Source organism: Ailuropoda melanoleuca, chromosome 5 (genome assembly GCF_002007445.2).
Source record: "Ailuropoda melanoleuca isolate Jingjing chromosome 5, ASM200744v2, whole genome shotgun sequence".
NCBI classification, from domain to species: Eukaryota; Metazoa; Chordata; class Mammalia; order Carnivora; family Ursidae; genus Ailuropoda; species Ailuropoda melanoleuca.
Window position 1 is genome coordinate 124251485 of NC_048222.1, and position 19248 is coordinate 124270732.

Below are 19248 nucleotides of genomic sequence, written 5' to 3' on the forward strand. Positions count from 1 at the left end.
TGTTACATTAGTTTCAGGTGTACACCATAGTGATGCGACAACTCTATACACAATGCTATGCCCACAACAAGTGTAGTGACCATCTCATCCTACAATACTATTAAAATGCCATTGACGACATTCCATATTCTGTTGCTTTCATCCCCATGAGTTCTTCATTACATAATTGGAAAGTTAAGGGCTCCCTTTTATGTAACAAATTGTTTTTCTCTTGTTGCTTTTAATATTTTTTTGGCCTTTAAATTTTATACTATATCATAGTGTGGGTCTCTTTGTATTCATCTTTTTTGAAATGCTCTTTTTTTTGAAATGGGCATCTTAGATCTGGATGTCTGTTTCCTTCCCTAGGTTAGGGATGTTTTCAGCCATTATTGCTTAAGGAAAGATTTTGACCCTTCTTTTTCTGGGACCCTTATGAGTGTTAGTTTACTTGATGTTACCTTATAAACCCCTTAAGATATTTTTACCTCTTTCCATTCTTTTTTTTTTTTTTTCCTGCTCTGCTTGGATGAGTCATACTGCCGTGCCTTAGAGTTGACTGATCCTTTTCTCTGTTTCATGCAACCTGATGTTGAACCCCTCTAGTGTATTTTTCAGAGAGGTTATTATATTCTTCAGTTCTATGACTTTTGTTTATTTTATTTCAAATCATTCCGAACACCCAAAAATCAATCTGAGGACTGAGAGAACAAACTGTACAACTAGAGGGAGAAAAGAGGCCACATCGTGGATGGTAGTTGGTGCAGAGACATGATTTGGGGGAGAAAAGAATCACAAGGTGCTGCAGAGGGGAGGAAGCCCTGATCACAGAAAGAGAAGAGAGTAAGAACAGTATGCAGGGGATTGCACAAGAAGAACACTTCCTAAAACCATTGAGTGGGTAAATGAGAGGGGCTGATTATCACGAGTTTTTACAAGTGCTCTAAGACTGAAGGTTTAGAAGGCCGTGCCATCACTGGGGTAGATGTGGCAGGCATAGAGGTGCTCCTTCGGAGGAGGGCAGAGGCCCGGGAGCAGACAGTGTGGTGTAAGGGTCCTCTGGGTCACATTGGGAGAGACAGTTTCTCTTCTTGGAGTGCACTTGGGAGAGGTCCACTGCTTCTTAGGGGGCAAAAGAACTGGTGAGTGCCATGGAGCTACCCCGTTCATTAGCAGAGGAGCAGAGACACCTGCTGAGGGCAGCTAACCTGGATGCTGGCTTTTTGATATGCTTTACCATAAACTCCAGGCCCCTGTGTGTTCATGCAACTGCCCTTCTAGGACAAACTAGCACGGGCCATGGTGTGGTGAGACACACAGTATGGATCCACGCTGTGCTGGGTCCCGAAAATTTGGAGTTTTGAAACCTAGCAGATGCACCTGAGATAAAACACAGGAGCTGTGCTGTTGGGTGAGCAGATGACTCAGACAGAGGCAAGGGTGAAGGCAGGCATTTGAGGAATGCCTGGGATTCACAAGGGGAGATTGGTCACTCTTACGTGAGGGCTTCCTGAACACCAGCGGTGTGAACTCCCCTCTCTGGGGGATGAGAGAACTGGCTGATGCCATTTCTACCCTGCCCATCAGCATGGGCAGACTTCAGTGAGCATCACAGCCCACAGTGGAGGCTTAAGATACTTACACCAAGCCCTGCCCCTCCTGTGTTCTAGCTTTTTTACTACAAGTGTGTCTGCGAGCTAGAGCAGCAATGGGCTCTTCCCCCAGAAGACCAGCACAAACCTCCCTGGACGCACCAATTCTACTGACCATAGAATGCTGCAAAGCTGCAGTTCTAGTGGAAACAGGATCTAAGCTCTTTTTTAAAGGGGAGGGGCAGGGGGAGAGGGAGAGAGAGAATCTCCTTGCTGGGCATGGAGCCCATCACAGGGCTCAGTCCCACAACCCTGAGATCATGACCTGAGCCAAATCAAGAGTCAGATGCTTAACCAACTGAGCCACCCAGGTGTCCCAGGACCTAGCCTCTTTGAACAAGCAGACCAAAATACACCTAGTTAAAACTCACCACACACTGAACAAGGTCCAAACACTCCCCACTGCAGGCAAAGAGAAACTCTGCAGAGGACTGCCTGGAAGGAAAGAGCAGCCAAAACACAACAGCAGAGTATACACGGCATCCAACAGACACACTTCCTGAAGCTCTGGGCCCTGGACAGTATATGACCTATTCTTGATATAGTCATTACAAAGGAACAGGAAACATAAGAGGCTTTCCTAACACACCGAAGACAGAGATCTAGACAAAATGCCAAGACAGAGGAAGTCACCCCAAAAGAAAGAACAAGAAAACATCATAGCTAAGGATCTAAACAAAACAGATATAAGTAACATGCCTGAACTAGAATTTAAAACAACAATCAATAGGGATATGAGCTGGACTTCAGAAAGGCATGGAATACACAAGGGAGTCTCTTACCACAGAGATAAGAGGCCTAAAACTAGTCAGGCCTAAATAAAAAAAATGCTATAACTGAGATGTGAAACTGTCTGGAGGTAATAACCACAAGGATGGAAGAAACAGAGGAATGAATATGTGATATACAAGATAAAATCATGGAAAAATAAAGAAGAGGGAAAGAAAAATATTGGATCATGAATGTAGACTAAGGGAACTCAGTGATTCCATAAAGCATAATAACATCCATATCATAGGAGTCCCAGAGGAAGAAAAGAGGGGAAAAGGGGCAGAAGGTTTATTTGAGCAAATTATAGCCAAAACTTCTCTAATATGGGGAAGGAAACAGACATCCAAATCCAGGAGGCACAGAGAACTCCCATCAGAATCAACAAAAACAGGCCAACACCAAGACCTATTGTAGTAAAATTTGCAAAATACAGGGATAAGGGGAAAAAATCCTGAGACCAGCAAGGGAAAAGAAATCCCTAACTTACAAGGGAAGACAAATAAGGCTGGCAGCAGGCCTGTCCACAGAAACTTGGGAGACCAGAAGAAAGTCGCATAATATATTCAATGTGCTGAATGGGAAAAACATGCAGCCAAGAATACTTTATCCAGCAAGGTTGTCATTAGGAATAGAAGGAAAGATAAAGGGTTTCCCAGACAAACAAAAAGTAAAGGAGTTTGTGACCACTAAGTCATCCCTGCAAGAAATATTAAAGGGGACTCTTTGGGGAAGAGGAAGAAAGACCAAAAGTGACAAAAACTAGAAGGGAACAGAGAAAATCCCTAGAAACAACAACTTAACAGGTAAATTCATATCTCTCAATAATCACTCTGAATGTAAATGGACTAAATGCTCCAATCAAGACACAGGGTATCAGAATGGATGAAAAAAACAAGAACCTTCTATGTGCTGCCTACAAGAGACTCACTTTAGACCAAAAGACACCTATACACTGAAAGTGGGGGAATGGAGAACGATTTATCATGCTAATGGACATCAAAAAAGGCTGGCATATCCATACTTATAACAGACAAACTAGATTTTAAGCCAAAGGCTGTAACAAGAGCTGAGGAAGGACACTATATCATAATAAAGGGGTCTATCCAACAAGAAGTTCTAACAATCGTAAATATTTATGCCTCCAACCGGGAAGCATCCAAATATATAAAGCAATTAATAACAAACATAAAGGAGCTCATTGATAATAACACAATAATAGTGGACTTTACAGCAGTGGAAAGATCATCAAAGCAGAAAATCAACAAGGAAACAACGGCTTTGAATGACACACTAGACCAGACGGACTTAGCAGATATATTAAGAACACTTCATCCTAAAGCAGCAAAATACATTCTTTTTGAGTGCACATGGAACATTCTCCAGAATAAATCACATACTAGGTCACAAATCAGGTCTCAACAAATACAAAAAGATTGAGATTATACCATGCATGTTTTCTGACCAGCATGCTATAAAACTTGGAGTCGATAGCAAGAAAAAGACCACAAATACATGTAGGTAAAGAAGATCCTGGGGTGCCTGGGTGGCTCAGTCGTTAAGCATCTGCCTTCGGCTCAGGGCGTGATCCCAGGGTCCTGGGATCAAGCCCCACATCAGGCTCCCTGCTTCGCTGGGAGCCTGCTTCTTCCTCTCCCACTCCCCTTGCTTGTGTTTCCTCTCTCGCTGGCTGTCTCTATCTCTGTCCAATTAAAAAAAAAAAAGAAGATCCTACTAAAGAATGAATGGGTTGGGGAGGCTGGGTGGCTCAGTCGATTAAGCTTCTGCCCTCAGCTCAGGCCATGATCCCAGAGTCCTGGGATCTAGCCCCACATCAGGCTCCTTGTTCAGCCAGGGAGTATGCTTCTCCCTCTCTCTCTGCCCCTCCCCCTGCTTGTGCCCGCTCTCTTTCAAATAAATAAATAAAATCTTAAAAAAAAATGATTGGGTTAACCAAGAAATTAAAGAAGAATTAAAAAAAATACATGGAAGTATATGAAAATGAAAATACAACAGTCCAAAACCTTGGGGATGCAGCAAAGCAGTCATAAGACGGAAGTATACAGCAATACAGGCCTACCTCAAGAAGCAAGAAAAGTCTCAAATATACAACCTAACCTTACACCTAAAGGAGCTTATAAAAGGAACAGCAAATAAAGCCTAAAGCCAGAAGAAGAAGAAATAATAAAGACTAAAGCCGAAATAAGTGATATAGAAACAGAAAAAACAGGAGAACAAATCAATGAAACTAGAACTGGTTCTTTGAAAGAATTAAACTGTTAAACTTCTAGCCAGACTTATCAAATATAAAAGAGAAAGGACCCAAATAAATCAAATCACAAATGAAAGAGGAGAGATCACAACCAACACCACAGAGATACAAACAATTATAAGAAAATATTATGAACAATTATATGCCAACAAATTAGGCAATCTGGAAGAATTGGATAAATTCTTAAAAACATATAAACTATCAAAACTCAAAGAGGAAGAAATAGAAAATTCGAACAGACCCATAACCAGTAAAGAAATTGAATTAGTAATCAAAAATCTCCCAACAAACAAAAGTCCAGGGCCAGATGGCTTCCCAGGGGAATTGTAGCAAATATTTAAAGAAGAGTTAATACCTATTCTCAAACTGTTCCAAAAAACAGAAATGGAAAGAAAACTTCCAGATTGTTTCTATGAGGCCAGTATTACCTTGATTACAAAACTAGACAAAGATCCCACTAAAAGAGGGAATTACAGACCAGTATCTCTGATGAACATGGATACAAAAATTCTCACCAAGCTACTAGCAAATAGAATCCAACAGTACATTAAAAGAATCATTCAACACAATCAAGTGGGATTTATTTCTGGGCTGCAAGGGCGGCTCAATATTCACAAATCAATCAAGGTCATACACCACATTAATAATAATTTAAAAAAGAGGTAAGAGCCATATGATCCTCTCAATTGATGCAGAAAAAGCATTTGACTAAGTATAGCATCCATGCTTGATAAAAATCCTCAACAAAGTAGAGATAAAGGGAACATACCTCAACATCATAAAGACTCTATACGAAAGACCCACAGCTAATATCATTCTCAATGGGGAAAAAACAGAGCTTTTATTTTAAGGTCAGGAGCAAGACAGGAATGTCCACTCATTGTTATTTAACAGAGTACTGGAAGTCCTAGCCTCAGCAATCAGACAACAAAAAGAAATAAAAGGCATCCAAATCGACAAAGAAGTCAAACTTTCACTCTTTGCAGACAACATGATACTTTATGTAGAAAACCCAAGACTCCACTGAAAAATTGCTAGAACTGATACACAAATTCAGTAAAGTCGCAGGATACAAAATCAACATACAGAAATCTGTTGCATTTCTGTACACCAATAATGAAGCAGAAGAAAGAGAAATCAAGAATGGATCCCATTTAAAATTGCACCAAAAGCCATAAGATACCTAGGAATAAACCTAACCAAAGAGGTAAAGGATCTGAATTCTGAAAACTATAGAACACTTAGAAAAGAAATTGAAGAGGACAAAAAGAAATGGAAAAACTTTCTATGCTTAATGATTGGAAGAACAAATATTGTTTAAATGTCTATACTACCCAAAGCAATCTACACATTTAAAGCAATCCCTATCAAAATGCCACCAGCATTTTTCACACAGTCAGACCAAACAATCCTAAAATTTGTACGTTACCACAAAAGACCCCAAATAGCTAAAGCAATCTGGGAAAAGAAAAGCTGAAGGCATCACAATTCTGGATTTCAAGCTATATTGCAAAGCTGTAGTGATCAAAACAGTGTGGTACTGGCAGAAAAACAGACACATAGGTCGATGGAACAGAACAGAAAACCCAGAAATGGACCCAAAACTCTACGGTCAACTAATCTTCAACAAAGCAGGAAAGAAAATCCAATAGAAAATAACAATCTCTTCAACAGATGGTTTTGGGAAAACTGGACAGGAGCATACAGAAGAATGAATTGGACCACTTTCTTACATCATACACAAAAATAAACTCAAAATGGACAGAAGACTTAAATGTGAGACACAGAAGCCATCAAAATCTTAGAGGAGAACACAGGCAGTAACCTCTTTGGCCTTGGCTGTAGCAACTTCTTACTAGACATGTCCCCAGAGGCAAGGGAAACAAAAGCAAAAATGAACTATTGAGATTTCATCAAGATACAAAGCTTCACAGCAAAGGAAACAATCAACAAACCTAAAAAGGCAACCTACGGTTTGGGAGAAGATATTTGCAAATGACATACCTGATGAAGGGTTAGTGTCCAAAACATACAAAGAACTTATCAAACCCAACACCCATAAAACAATCCAGTTAAGAAATGGGTAGAAGACATGCATGGACATTTTTCGAAAGAAGACATTAAGATTGCGAACAGACATATTTAAAGATGCTCAACATCATTTTCATCAGGGAAATACAAATCAAAACCACAATGAGACCACCTCACACCTGTCAGAATGCCTAAAATTAACAACACAGGAAAATAACAGAGGTTGGCAAGGATGCTAAGAAAGGGGAACCTTTTTGCACTGTTGGTGGGAATGCAAATTGGTGCAGTGACTCTGGAAAACAGAATTGTGCTTGCTTCAGCAGCACATATACTAAAATTGGAAAAGAGTATGGAGGTTCCTCAAAAAGTAAAAATGAACTATGCTATGATCCAGCAATTACACTACTAGGTATTTATCTAAAGGATACAAACATACTTGATTCAGAGGGATATGTGCACACTGATGTTTGTAGCAGCATTATCAACAATAGCCAAATTATGGAAAGAGCCCAAATACTCATTGACTAATGGATAAAGAAGAGGCGGCATGTGTGTGTGTGTGTGTGTGTGTGTGTGTATATATATATATATAATGGAATATTACTCAGCCATAAGAAAAAATGAAATCTTGCCATTTGTAATGACATGGATCTGGCTAGAGTGCATCATGCTAAGTGAAATAAGTCAGAGAAAGACAAATACCATCATTTCACTCATATGTGGAATTGAAGAAACAAAACGGATGAATGTAGAAGAGGAAAAAAGAGAAGCAAACAATAAGAGACTCTTAACTATAGAGAACAAACTGAGGGTTGATGAAGGGTGGTGGACAGGGGAATGGGCTAAATGGGTGATGGGTAATAAGGAGGGCACTTGTGATGAGCATAGAGTGTTGTAAGTAAGTGATGAACCACTGAATTCTACTCATGAAACCAATATTACACTACATGTTAACCACAATGTAAATTAAAAAAAACTGATACAAAGAAATAAAGATTAAAATACTAGCCCAGTGAAAATCAAAAAAGAGGAAATTGAAGAATTTTCTATCAAACTGTCAAATGTCAATGTAGTCGAATAGGACAGTGAGCCTAACTAAAAGTAATCATGAAGGCTTTATTCACTTCCTGTGCTACTGCAGGTAAGAAGCAAAGAAAAATGCTAGCTCTTCAATGTTCCATTTTTCATCATGGAATGGTACAAGGCCTGGGTCAGTCAGATGATAGGCAGTGCTGGCAGTGGAAAATGTCTCACTGCTGAAGAACTGGACAAAACACTCCTACCATTTTATGGACTTGGGGCTTGGGAGAAGGAAATGGGGTAATGGCTAGGAGTAAAGTACTGAGTCAGAAGGGAAAAAAGTTTTAGTCAAGGTTCCCTGATAAGGAAGTCTTGGTAGAGGCTCCACTATATGGAGGCAGTTGGGCTAGGGATGCTGAATGTGTATCAGCAATGTTGGCTCAGGGATGGAATGAGGGTCTGAGTCCTTGATCACAACTCCTTCCGGAGACTGCAATACACTGACCATGCACCAAGTCTGTTGTGAGGAGCGAAGTTTCCCCCCATGAGGCCAGCTTGGTAAAGCCTGTGCAGTTGCCTGTCATTGAACCTGAAGGATCATGTATAAGGTTTTGGCCTGGAACTAGACCTCTGTGGAATTTAATGTTAGAAGTGGTACCAGGCAGGGCGCCTGGGTGGCTCAGTCGTTAAGCGTCTGCCTTCAGCTCAGGGCGTGATCCGGCGTTACGGGATCGAGCCCCACATCAGGCTCCTCCGCTATGAGCCTGCTTCTTCCTCTCCCACTCCCCCTGCTTGTGTTCCCTCTCTCGCTGGCTGTCTCTCTGTCAAATAAATAAATAAAATCTTTAAAAAAAAAAGTGGTTACTGGCATAAAGAAGGATGTATATAATGTCACAACAAATTAAAAAGATGTTATAAACCTCTTTGCACCAAGGAAAGGTAAATATACAAAAGTATTCAAAATTTAGAAACCTGATTCTTAAAAATGTACCTACAGGAGATAGCATCACAACAGTGACATTTAGAAATGGTATTGAATTGTAATAGTGTATATATACAACACACATGTAAGTTCATTTAACAGCTGACTCATATAATTTGTTTCATTTCACTTGTGTTACTTAAGAAGAGCATCTGAGACAGAAATTTGCAAAACACAGAAGCTGGTTTTGGTTCTAATTTTTTGTCATGCATTATCACTTATATCGTGATCAAGACATTTTTTTTTAAAGTAATCTCTGTGCCAAACGTGGGGTTGAACTCATGATGCTGAGATCAAGAGTCACATGCTCTACCCACTGAACAAGCCAGGCACCCCAAGACAGTATTTTTAAAAATACATTTAATATTTAGATTTACCCGGGGCGCCTGGGTTGCTAAGTCTGGTTAAGTGTCTGCCTTTGGCTCAGGTCACGATCCCAGGGTTCTGGGATCAAGCCCACATCAGGCTCCCTGCTCAGCAGGAGTCTGCTTCTCCCTCTTCCTCTGCCTTCCACTCTGCCTATTTGTGCTCCCTCTCTCTCAAATAAATATCTTTAAAAAAAAAGTTTAAAAAATATTTAGATTTACCCATACATTTATATTTTCTGGTGCTTTCTTTTCATTCTGTCTGAAGAATTCCCTATTAGTATTACTTTTGGTGCAGATTTAAGAGCTTTTACATGAACGAATATTTTGTCTTCGTTTTGAAGGATATTTTCATGGGGTATAGAATCCTAGGTTGGTAGATTTTTGTTTCACTTTACTATGTCAGTAGTGAAAATCTGTCTTCTAGATTCTATCATTTCTCTTGGAAATTCAGTCATCAACTAGTCTTGTTGCTCCTTAGAGGGGGAATGGTCTTTGTTCTCTGGCAACTTTTAAGATTTTTCTCTTTATCTTTTAACAGTGCTCTTAAAACAGAAGATGATCATTGTGTTGGAGCTCTGTGATGGAGGAAGAAAGCAGTAAAATATGAGGTAAGAGTAAATGGTACAAATCATGTAGGGCTTTGCAGGATATGGTAAGGACTTTGGGTTTTACTGAATGCTGTGGAGATCTATGGAGTGTTTTAATCAGAAGAGTGACCTATGATCTGATATACAAGTTTTAAAAGGATATTTTTGAGTTGTGTTGGGATGCCAGGAAGTCCTGTTAGTACACTACTGTAATAATGTAGATGGAGGACGATGGTGGCTTGGACTAAGTAGAAGATTATTTTTTTAAATCATAAATGAGCAATGAAATGTACTCTCGACTGTTAAAATATTTTCTTTCTTGGGGCGCCTGGGTGGCGCAGTTGTTAAGCGTCTGCCTTTAGCTCAGGGCGTGATCCCGGCGTTATGGGATCGAGCCCCACATCAGGCTCCTCTGATATGAGCCTGCTTCTTCCTCTCCCACTCCCCCTGCTTGTGTTCCCTCTCTCACTGGCTGTCTCTGTGAAATAAATAAATAAATCTTAAAAAAAAATATTTTTCTTTGTCAATCATTCTTTGTGAATGATAAGAGATTTCCTGACATTAAACCACACTTGTATCCTTGGGATAAAACTAATCTGATAACATATTTTTAATATTTACAAATTTAGTTTGCTAGTATTTAGAAATTTTGTAATTTGTTGCATTTATGTGCATGATTGGGTTTAGGAAAGTAATTTTATTCCTCATACCATCCTTTTCTGGCATGGTATATCAAGAGTACACTGTGAAACTGGTTTTATACAAGGAATTAGGAAGTTTCCTTAATTTCTGAAGTTTAAAAGGTCTCATTTCTAGGATATTTGTAAGACATTCTGGTCTTGGTTTACCTTTTACGGGTAAATTTTTAACTCAAAATTGATTTAATGATTATGTTTTTTCCTTCATCAATTTTGCTAGAGGCTTTTTAAAAAATTATTTTCAGATAGAGGTTTTGATTTTGTTGATACTTTATTCCACTTGCTATTAATTTTTCCTCTTATTCTTTCATTCTAATTTCTTTGTTTATTTTGCTATTGTCTTTCTCCTTTACTAGGATGATTAGGGTCATTACATTTTTAATCTTCATTTTCAGTATATGCATTGAAGCATAGAAACTTTTTTTTTTTAAAGATTGTATTTATTTATTTGGGGGGGGGGTAGAGGGATAGGGAGAGAATACCAAGCAGGCTCCATGCTCATTGTGGAGCCCAACCTGGGGTTTGACCTCACAACCCTGACATCATACCCTGAGCTGAAACTGAGTCAGATGCTCAACTGACTGAGCCACCCAGGTGCCCTGAAACATATGAACTTCTAAAATAGTACTCTAGTTGCACATTACCAATTTTTTTTTTTTTTTTTAAGATTTTGTCAGAGAGAGCGAGTGAGCACAAGCAGGGGGACAGCAGGCAGAGAGAGAAGCAGGCTCCCCGCTGAGCAAGAAGCCCAACGCAGGGCTCAATTCCAGGACCCTGGGATCATGACCTGAGCTGAAGGCAGATGCTTAACTGACTGAGCCACCCAGGAGTCCCGTTATCAAGTCTTACATGCAGCTTTCATTTATTTAAATATTGCTGAACACTTACGTGGATTCTTGTGTATTGCAACGAGAGATATAGATCTTAAATCTCAAAGAGGTGCATTTGCAATTTAAGATGAAAAATATCTCAAAAGTATGTAAGAAGTTTATACTGTCATTCCATTAGAAGTATTTTCTAATTTTTAACGTGCTTTGATGTTTCATGAAGTTAATTTTTTCAACTCAAGCATATGTGTGTAAGAATTTCTTTTGGGCTGTCTTCATAGGTTACTTCTAGTCTTATTGTGGTATTGTCTGAAAATCTGTATAATGGCCTTTGATGTTTGTTGAGATCTGCTTTGTGGTTTACTGGTATTTTTATAAATATTCTATGTATACTTAAAGTTTTACCTAACAGTTGAGTGACAGTTTATGTAAGTCTATTAGATCTAGCTTTTAAAATTCTATTCTTTTAATTACTTATTACCTACTATTAGTTATCAGAGATACCTTGGGCCTAAATTTCTCTTTGTAACTGTCAATTGCTTTATAGATTTCAAAGCTCGAGTTTTTATTCCTGGTGAATTGCTCCATTTATCATTATTAAAGCTCACTTTTTATCCCAACACTTACTTTTTTCACCTTAAAGTCAATTTTATCTAATAGTTTCACAATTTCATTTGACTGGCATTTTCTTATTCCATCAATTTAAACTATTACATCAGTGTGTTTAAGAATTAGTTTTGTAAAAACCACATAGTTTTTAAACTGGCAAGTTTATGGTATTTACATTTACTGTAACTACTGACATTTGGATTCCTATTTTGTGTGATTTGTTCTTTGCTTCTCTCTGCCTTCAACATGGGTTTCTTAACTACAAATTATTTCCTTCCTACTTACTTAACTTTTAATTTAACCTAAGCCTTGCTAGCTCTAAAACAGTACACAAATCCTTTCAGGTTTACACTGATTTTTACCATCACAGTGAACTTAAATAGGAAACCAAATGTAGTCATTCAGCAATGCTGCTGCTGAACACTAGTTCAAACTGCCTTCCTCCATTGCGGGGTACGTGAACCACCTTGAAACTTTTTTTCCTTAACTTAAAAAGGGAGTATTTTTAAGGACAAAGTATTGGGAGGTACTTATAATCAACAGACATTCCTTCTTTACCTCTGGAAGGCTATGTCTTTCCTGTTTAATTACTAGTGACTTAGGTTTTATAACAAATAAGCAAAACAAACCTAAATCCTATCCAATTCTCCCCAATTCAGGACAAGATGAATAGGAATGAAATGACAATTGTTAAGTCGTCTAGACTTAAAAGTATTTATTTGCATTGCATTAGACAGTCTAAAGTACATGGGGGTATAAACATTTTTCTAGACAAAGGATCCATTAGCCTTTGATTCTTTTATGTCTTTCTGTCCCTCGAAGATTAAGCACCAAATGCTCTAATCTAGACCAGGGGACCTTAATCATTTTCTTATCCCAACACCCTAAATCACTTGATACATTTTTGTTAAGAATAGCAATTCTCAAGCAGGAGATATTATGAGACTCACTGGGGCATGGATCTCCTCCATACCTACCGAAAATGTCTAAAGTCTTCAAATTCATTTATTCCTAAGTTTTCTCTTCCCGTATATAGAGCTAAATTATTCTCTAACACACCCAACATTAGTAAACTATTTTAGTTTTCAGAATCGATAGCATCTGAAGGTTTGAAAAATTTGCCCATTTAAGACCCTCATCAACAAGCAAATTTTTATAAATGTTTCTCCACAAACTACCATCAAGTCAGTGAAGTTCAATATGTGAAAATTAAACCTCAGGTGTGCAAAACGCATGGTTCAAGGAGTAAGTAGTATACATTTATTCTAATTACATGACTTGACAATGTACACTGTCATCCAAAAATTAATTGCATTTATTATCAATTGCTATTTGTTCACTAGTATGAAGATGTCAATTTACGTACATGTTTTATATACTTTGATCCTGCCACTTGTAAACATTTTTTAAGGACCTTTGTGAACCAAAATTGTATGCCAAATATATATTCCTGGAATGTTACCAACATAACATCACAAGCCATTCTCATGTTGGCTCACTGAAGCTGAGGATCTATTACGTGCAAAAATCAGTTGATTATTTTTATAAACACATCATACTTGGTTAGGATTTTATGCATTGCACTGGTTACTCTTTGTATTGAAAACAAACTGGGAACGTAAGAAATCAAATGTCGTAGTTTTCTTAAAAAAAAAAATTAGCTAGTAGGAACTAAATTGCCAGAAATTGTTTTACACTAATGACTAGAGTCAGAGTCACCACATACAGAAATTATTTTAATAATGGTTGAAGAAAAGAAAAAATGACTTGGATGCCATACTGTTAGAACTAAAACAATTTGATAATTTCATTAAAAAACTGCTTCTATATACTGTAGTATTAAACAATGGCTTCATCCTACCAAGTATAAAAGGTAACCACTTTTAATGTGAGTCTCCTTCCAAAACACTATGCCATAAAATTTTATTTCAGGGACAAAAATACAACACTTCAAAGCATTACCTTGCATGCATTACGTTGATTTCCCTATCTCTAATTACATTTTAACATCTTATTCTGGATGGGTCTGTATGATTTCAAGAGGATTCTACTCAAAGTCTTGGAAGCAAAAAATTTAGGAAATTCTAAAAAAACAAGAAAGCTGTACAGCACATGTATGTAAATCAGAAAGCAACAAACAATGGAAGGTGGCTAACCCTTTAACAACTATTTTGAATTTCTGAACCTTGTTATTTTGTTACATTGATACTTGTATTAAAAATAAGGAACGCTGGGTTTCTTAATACACAATAATTCACAAAATTGACCTCTTTTGGTCCTGAACTACTTAAAAGTATTCTATTTGAAAGTATTCTAAGGCCAAAACATGAAAAATTTAGAAGCCATTATTAAATTTTAGAGATATTATATATGGAAACTTATAACACGGTTTTTCAAGTATGAAGAGTCAAAACATTCTTCACAGTAAGATTTGGTATTTAAAGGGGACAAACGTAATAAAATTTGCTATCAAAGTGATGGGATAGCAGAGAAACTATTTTTAAAAATCCATGAAATAAAAGACCTAAAGAATAACCTAAAATAAAAAAAACAAAATATGCTTGAGAAAAATAGGATTATTTAAGAGCCTAGAACTGGATGAGAGGATAAATAAAACAAGATTAACCAGAAACTATAAGATCATTTCCATCTATATACGCTATAAAAGTAAAACATACTGAATTTCACTTATCTCTGTACAGGATGGTTTATTTTTAGGTATCAATTTACTTCCTTAATTAATTACCCTGTGACTTAGAACATGACAGTAACAGATTCCAAAACAAAGATTATACTGTTTTTATTATAGTTATGGATTTTGACCTGCTTGACAAAGAGTCACATGTTCATGATTCAATTATTAGTTTTTTTCTTTGATTTGAATGTTCCAAGTCATTTAATAATGTATTTTAATAGGTGTGCTTTTTCTTTTAGTACCTACTCTATTGATATGCTAGAGATATGCTTAGGGATCTGGAAGATGAAAGAACGATTATCACCTAATAGGTACTTGACCACTGCCAGACATTTTTCTTCTTCTAAGCAGTTTCACTTTAATATTCTAAGAATTCCTGGTGCCCTTTTTTTTTTTTTGTGAAACAAATACCTTTGAATTTAGCAAGAAAAAAATTTAGACATCTGTTTGATAAACCCAAAGCTATTTTCTTAGGAAACATAGGAATATATGGAAGAACATTAATTTTAGTAAATTTTTAAATTAGAGATGTGGAAGCAAAACAGCTAAAGTTTTTTGTTTGGTTAAGAGTTTTGGTCTTTTTTCTGTAGTAAATTTTTGTTACTTTTTTATCAAAAGAAAAAATTGTATGCTTCCTGGAAAATTTTTAAATGATAAAACCTGGGATTAAATAAGATCTTGACAAAAAACAAAAGGTAATGATAAACCTGCTTTTTCTTTTTTGATCAAAAAGTCTGTCTTCTGAAATTGACTGCTTTAAAGATTAGTTTGCTAAATGGTAGTTACAAATCACTGCAGAATAAGAGGATAATAAAATATTAGAATCACACTTTGTAAGCATCCCTACTAACCTATGTCATTTGAAAAGTTATCAGTGGCTCACTTTAATCAGTGCCGTCAGATTTTAAATACTGATAAAATTAAGGTATGCCTATCATTAATTTTGCAGGATCGAATATCATAAAGCCAAATTCCACTTAAAACTTCCAAAGTTTAACCACAAAATAACATTTACCTTAGAATTTAAGTTTCTGGTTGTAAAATTCTAAAAGGTAAGAAAAGTGAAGTTATATTTTTCTTGTCATTTAAGAATCACTGCTATGATATGTAAGATCAATGCCAGGGTTTCAGTTGTTGAAACATCAGCTATTAAAAAAAAAATCCTAATGGGAAGGTTTATAGATTTATTATTACAACTCAAATTTATGAAAATGGAGGAATGGTTCTATCTATTTTGGTTCAAACTGAAGTCAGCTAATTGGATTACTGTATTTGAATGCCTATTGTCTTTAAATATTGATAATTTCTCCAAACAGTTCAAGATGTGCTAATTTGGATAAAATGCTTTAACACTTTTCATGATATTGAAAATTGAGCCCCAAAATTCACTTTAATATAGACTTCTACCTAGGAAATCATAAATATACTAAAAATTGACCAAGAAACTCTAAGAAATCTTTATTTCTTCTTAATATAAGTCTAATTAATTACACTCTTTTTAACTGAGATGATCTGTTTATTCCAAAAGCCCAAATCTTTGGTGTGCTGTTTCTAGTTGTTTTAAAACTTAAGAATTCTGTATACTGTTAAGGAATTGAAACATCACAAACTTCTTATATTATTTAAGCAATCTTTGTTTTTATAATCACGGTATGATTGGCTATCAGCAGTTGGATTCTGAAACCAAGTAATTTATACTTTTCAAAAGTGTACTAATCTATATTAATCATCCTAGATATTTTCTATATACTTAGTTCATATTTGCTTATTATAGGAAAACATTCTAATTTTCTATGTCTTTTAAAATAACTTCTAAAATAGTGGCATTTTATTTTGAAAAAATTTTTGTCTAGTACTGCATATATTGCAATGCAGATTAAAATTAAACTGAACCATGCCTTCTAGCCAAAACTGTAATAAGGAGAATGTATTTTCCTTTAACAACATATTCAATAAATAACCACATCATAAGGTTAAAGGGCTTTTGAAAATATCATTTAAGTTGAATGAGTAGGAAAAGTATACATATTATCTTTGGATGTATTTAACTTATTAAGTGAAGTGTTATATAACTGCAAGAATTGGAATGTTATATATCTGACTAAAACACAGAGCTACATAAATTGAAGAGAAGGAACAGAAAAATCAGGTACAATTAGACAATTCAGATGCAGAAAGGGCTATTTCTTCATTTGTTTGCAAGAAGTTATGGAGCTATAGCTCCTAACGAAGTTGGTGGAGATTTTCTTATTAACTCAAGAAAAAGCTATCAACTCCCTAATGTGTACTGTTGAAATATTCGTTCCAAACTTTGATGCTCTTCCTGAAATGAACCTATATATTCAATCTATAAAGGAAAAGTAACAGATTCTTTAAAGAAAAAAAAAAAGTACTTCATTACTAATGGATATTCATTAGTTCACTTTTATAGAGTATTAAGACAAGGATAAGTTTAGAGACTAGAAGACATTAAAAATACATTGGGTCTACATGATTTTTAATGCAAAAAAGGGACATCTCCCTCAAAAAGGATGACTAAAAATCCCTGCAAAATGCACTGCTTCATACTCTCCCCTTTCAGTGCAGACTACATTGTAGAAACAAAATCTCTCGTAAGAGAACTATTTGTGAGAAATAATGACTATCCCTAAAGATATTCAACTCTCAATTTTTACTACTTAAGCAAAGTCACTATTAATTGTTCTTAATATAAAGGTTTAGCTTTGGGGAAAAGTAAGCCTTTCAAAATTTTAACTTAGGTTAATCTAGTTGATTGGCATGAAACACAAGTGCCCACGGCATTGTCTATGCTTCTTGTAGGTTTGTAAAATCATTTCAGTCTGCTCCCATACTTAGTTTCAAGCCTCTGGAAGGAACTGAACAATGTGAACAAGTCTGGTGATGAAGCACAGATTAAGTCCTTAAAATATCTTAATTTCACAGTCCTTTGTCCCATATAATATATATAAGAAGCACCAAAACTGGAGCCAAGATCTGAACAGGTAATGTAACAGCAGGAACTATAATTTAATCACATCATATCATATTACACTTATGTAACATTCTATATTTTGCCTGTTGATATGTAACATAGTTAAGTTTATTACAAGCATTATTTCCTAAGACTTACGGTATAAGTACTTCTTTTCAAGTATTACCGCTTATTTAATAGTGTTTATTTCTTAACATTAAGTAAATCAGTGATAAATGTATATAATGCGATACACATTGTGCCATTTCTCCCTACCCTGTGTTATTAACAAAATCAATTAAGAAAACCAAAACAACTATTAAAACTGAAACAAGGCTATTAACATCACAGATGCATGTCTGAGTAAGTCAACAGCATTTCCCCCTTAACATGAAGGTATTTTCATCAAAAATGCTTCTTATCTTTAGGCTAGTATTACTTTAGCAGCAGCTGGTCTTCAGGACAAGTAGATCAGAAGTTTCAAGCGAAAATGACACTGAATTACTCTGAGAAAACATCAATCTACATTAGTAATACACGATGCAAACTGCTGGTGTCACCATAACATAAAAATTGTGTTTTCCCTTTCAACGTGTGATTTATTTCATTTATGTGATGACAACACTTTGGAGTTCTCATGGCACATGAATGAGATTATCTGTTTTAATATTTAAATTATAACTACAATAACTAGAAAAAAAGTCAGTGCCTCAGGTGGCTTTAAACCACATCAATTTCAATGTTTTTCAAAACGATGATGCAATTAAATCTATGCTTCGGCAACAATAGTGCAATACAGTATCCTCTCCTGAATACAGGAGCTGAGGTTTATCCAAGTAGAAGCTTTAAATAAGGTAGATTGTTGCCAAATACGTATCAGTCTTGCATGTTTGATAGAACATGTATTAGGAAAGCTATAACTGACTTGTAAATCTATACTCAGCTAAAGCTTCACATAAGCAGCAATGGAAACGAACAGAGGTGCACTCAATATAAAACACTTTTCAAAACTACTCCAAAAAACAAATGACAAAAAGTGGTTAAGAACGACTGAACATATGTTGTGTGTACCACATGTAAAAGGAAGAATGGACCTTGTGGTTGCTTGCACTGTTTGAATTATGTAAAGGTAAAATGAAGACTTAGTCCACTTCCATCTCTCCAGAAGATTTAGTATGCTGGGAGCTGTCTTTTGTTGTATCTGGTTTAGTTTCAGTCCCACTCTGTCCATCCATTGGTCCATTGTGTTCACTATTAGCTTTTGCTTTGTCTTCAGCAACCTCTACTTTCGGTTTGGGCTTGTAAATGATGGGGTTACAGAAACTATCCAGTTCCTAAAGACATGAAGAAAAGTGATTATATTAAAAATACTACAGAACAAGTTACCATTAACTTTCTAAATTTCCACATTAACATGACATTCCTGAATGTATGTTAGCTCAGTTAGATAACCAAGTTTCTTCAAACACTTCCATGAAGCATTTACTATGGGGTTAGTGCATGTTAACGTTGACAAGGAACTCTTCAATCTCTAATAAATTCTATCTAATCTTCCTAAAAACTGGTTCCTCATAATTTAAGTATGGTTTCTTGGGGAGAAATAATTTTTAATTCATTCCTTTAAATTATGCCTAATGCTCTCAGAATTACGTCAAATAACACCTATTTCATAAATTGATATTTACATGAAAACAGCTTTAATAAGTGGAATTGTAGAACTATGTTGAAGGAAAAATAAGTCATGAATGTAAATGCAACTTCATAATAATTTGAAGTAAGTACAAGGTAT

General features: G+C 36.0%; 1 protein-coding gene across 5 annotated transcripts in view; it reads right to left on the reverse strand.

The window, feature by feature from the left end:
• Positions 1 to 13030: 13030 nt before the first annotated feature.
• Positions 13031 to 19248, reverse strand: part of HSPA4L (heat shock protein family A (Hsp70) member 4 like) — a 56542-nt gene continuing 50324 nt past the window's right edge. For 3 of the 5 annotated variants that reach the window (XM_034661641.1, XM_034661640.1, XM_019802740.2), the window contains exon 20: positions 18602 to 18793. In XM_034661641.1, the coding sequence (XP_034517532.1) occupies positions 18602 to 18793 (192 nt within the window). Of the gene's footprint in view, positions 18794 to 19248 lie in introns of all 5 variants that reach the window. The other 2 variants (XM_034661639.1, XM_019802739.2) reach the window with 1 other exon arrangement.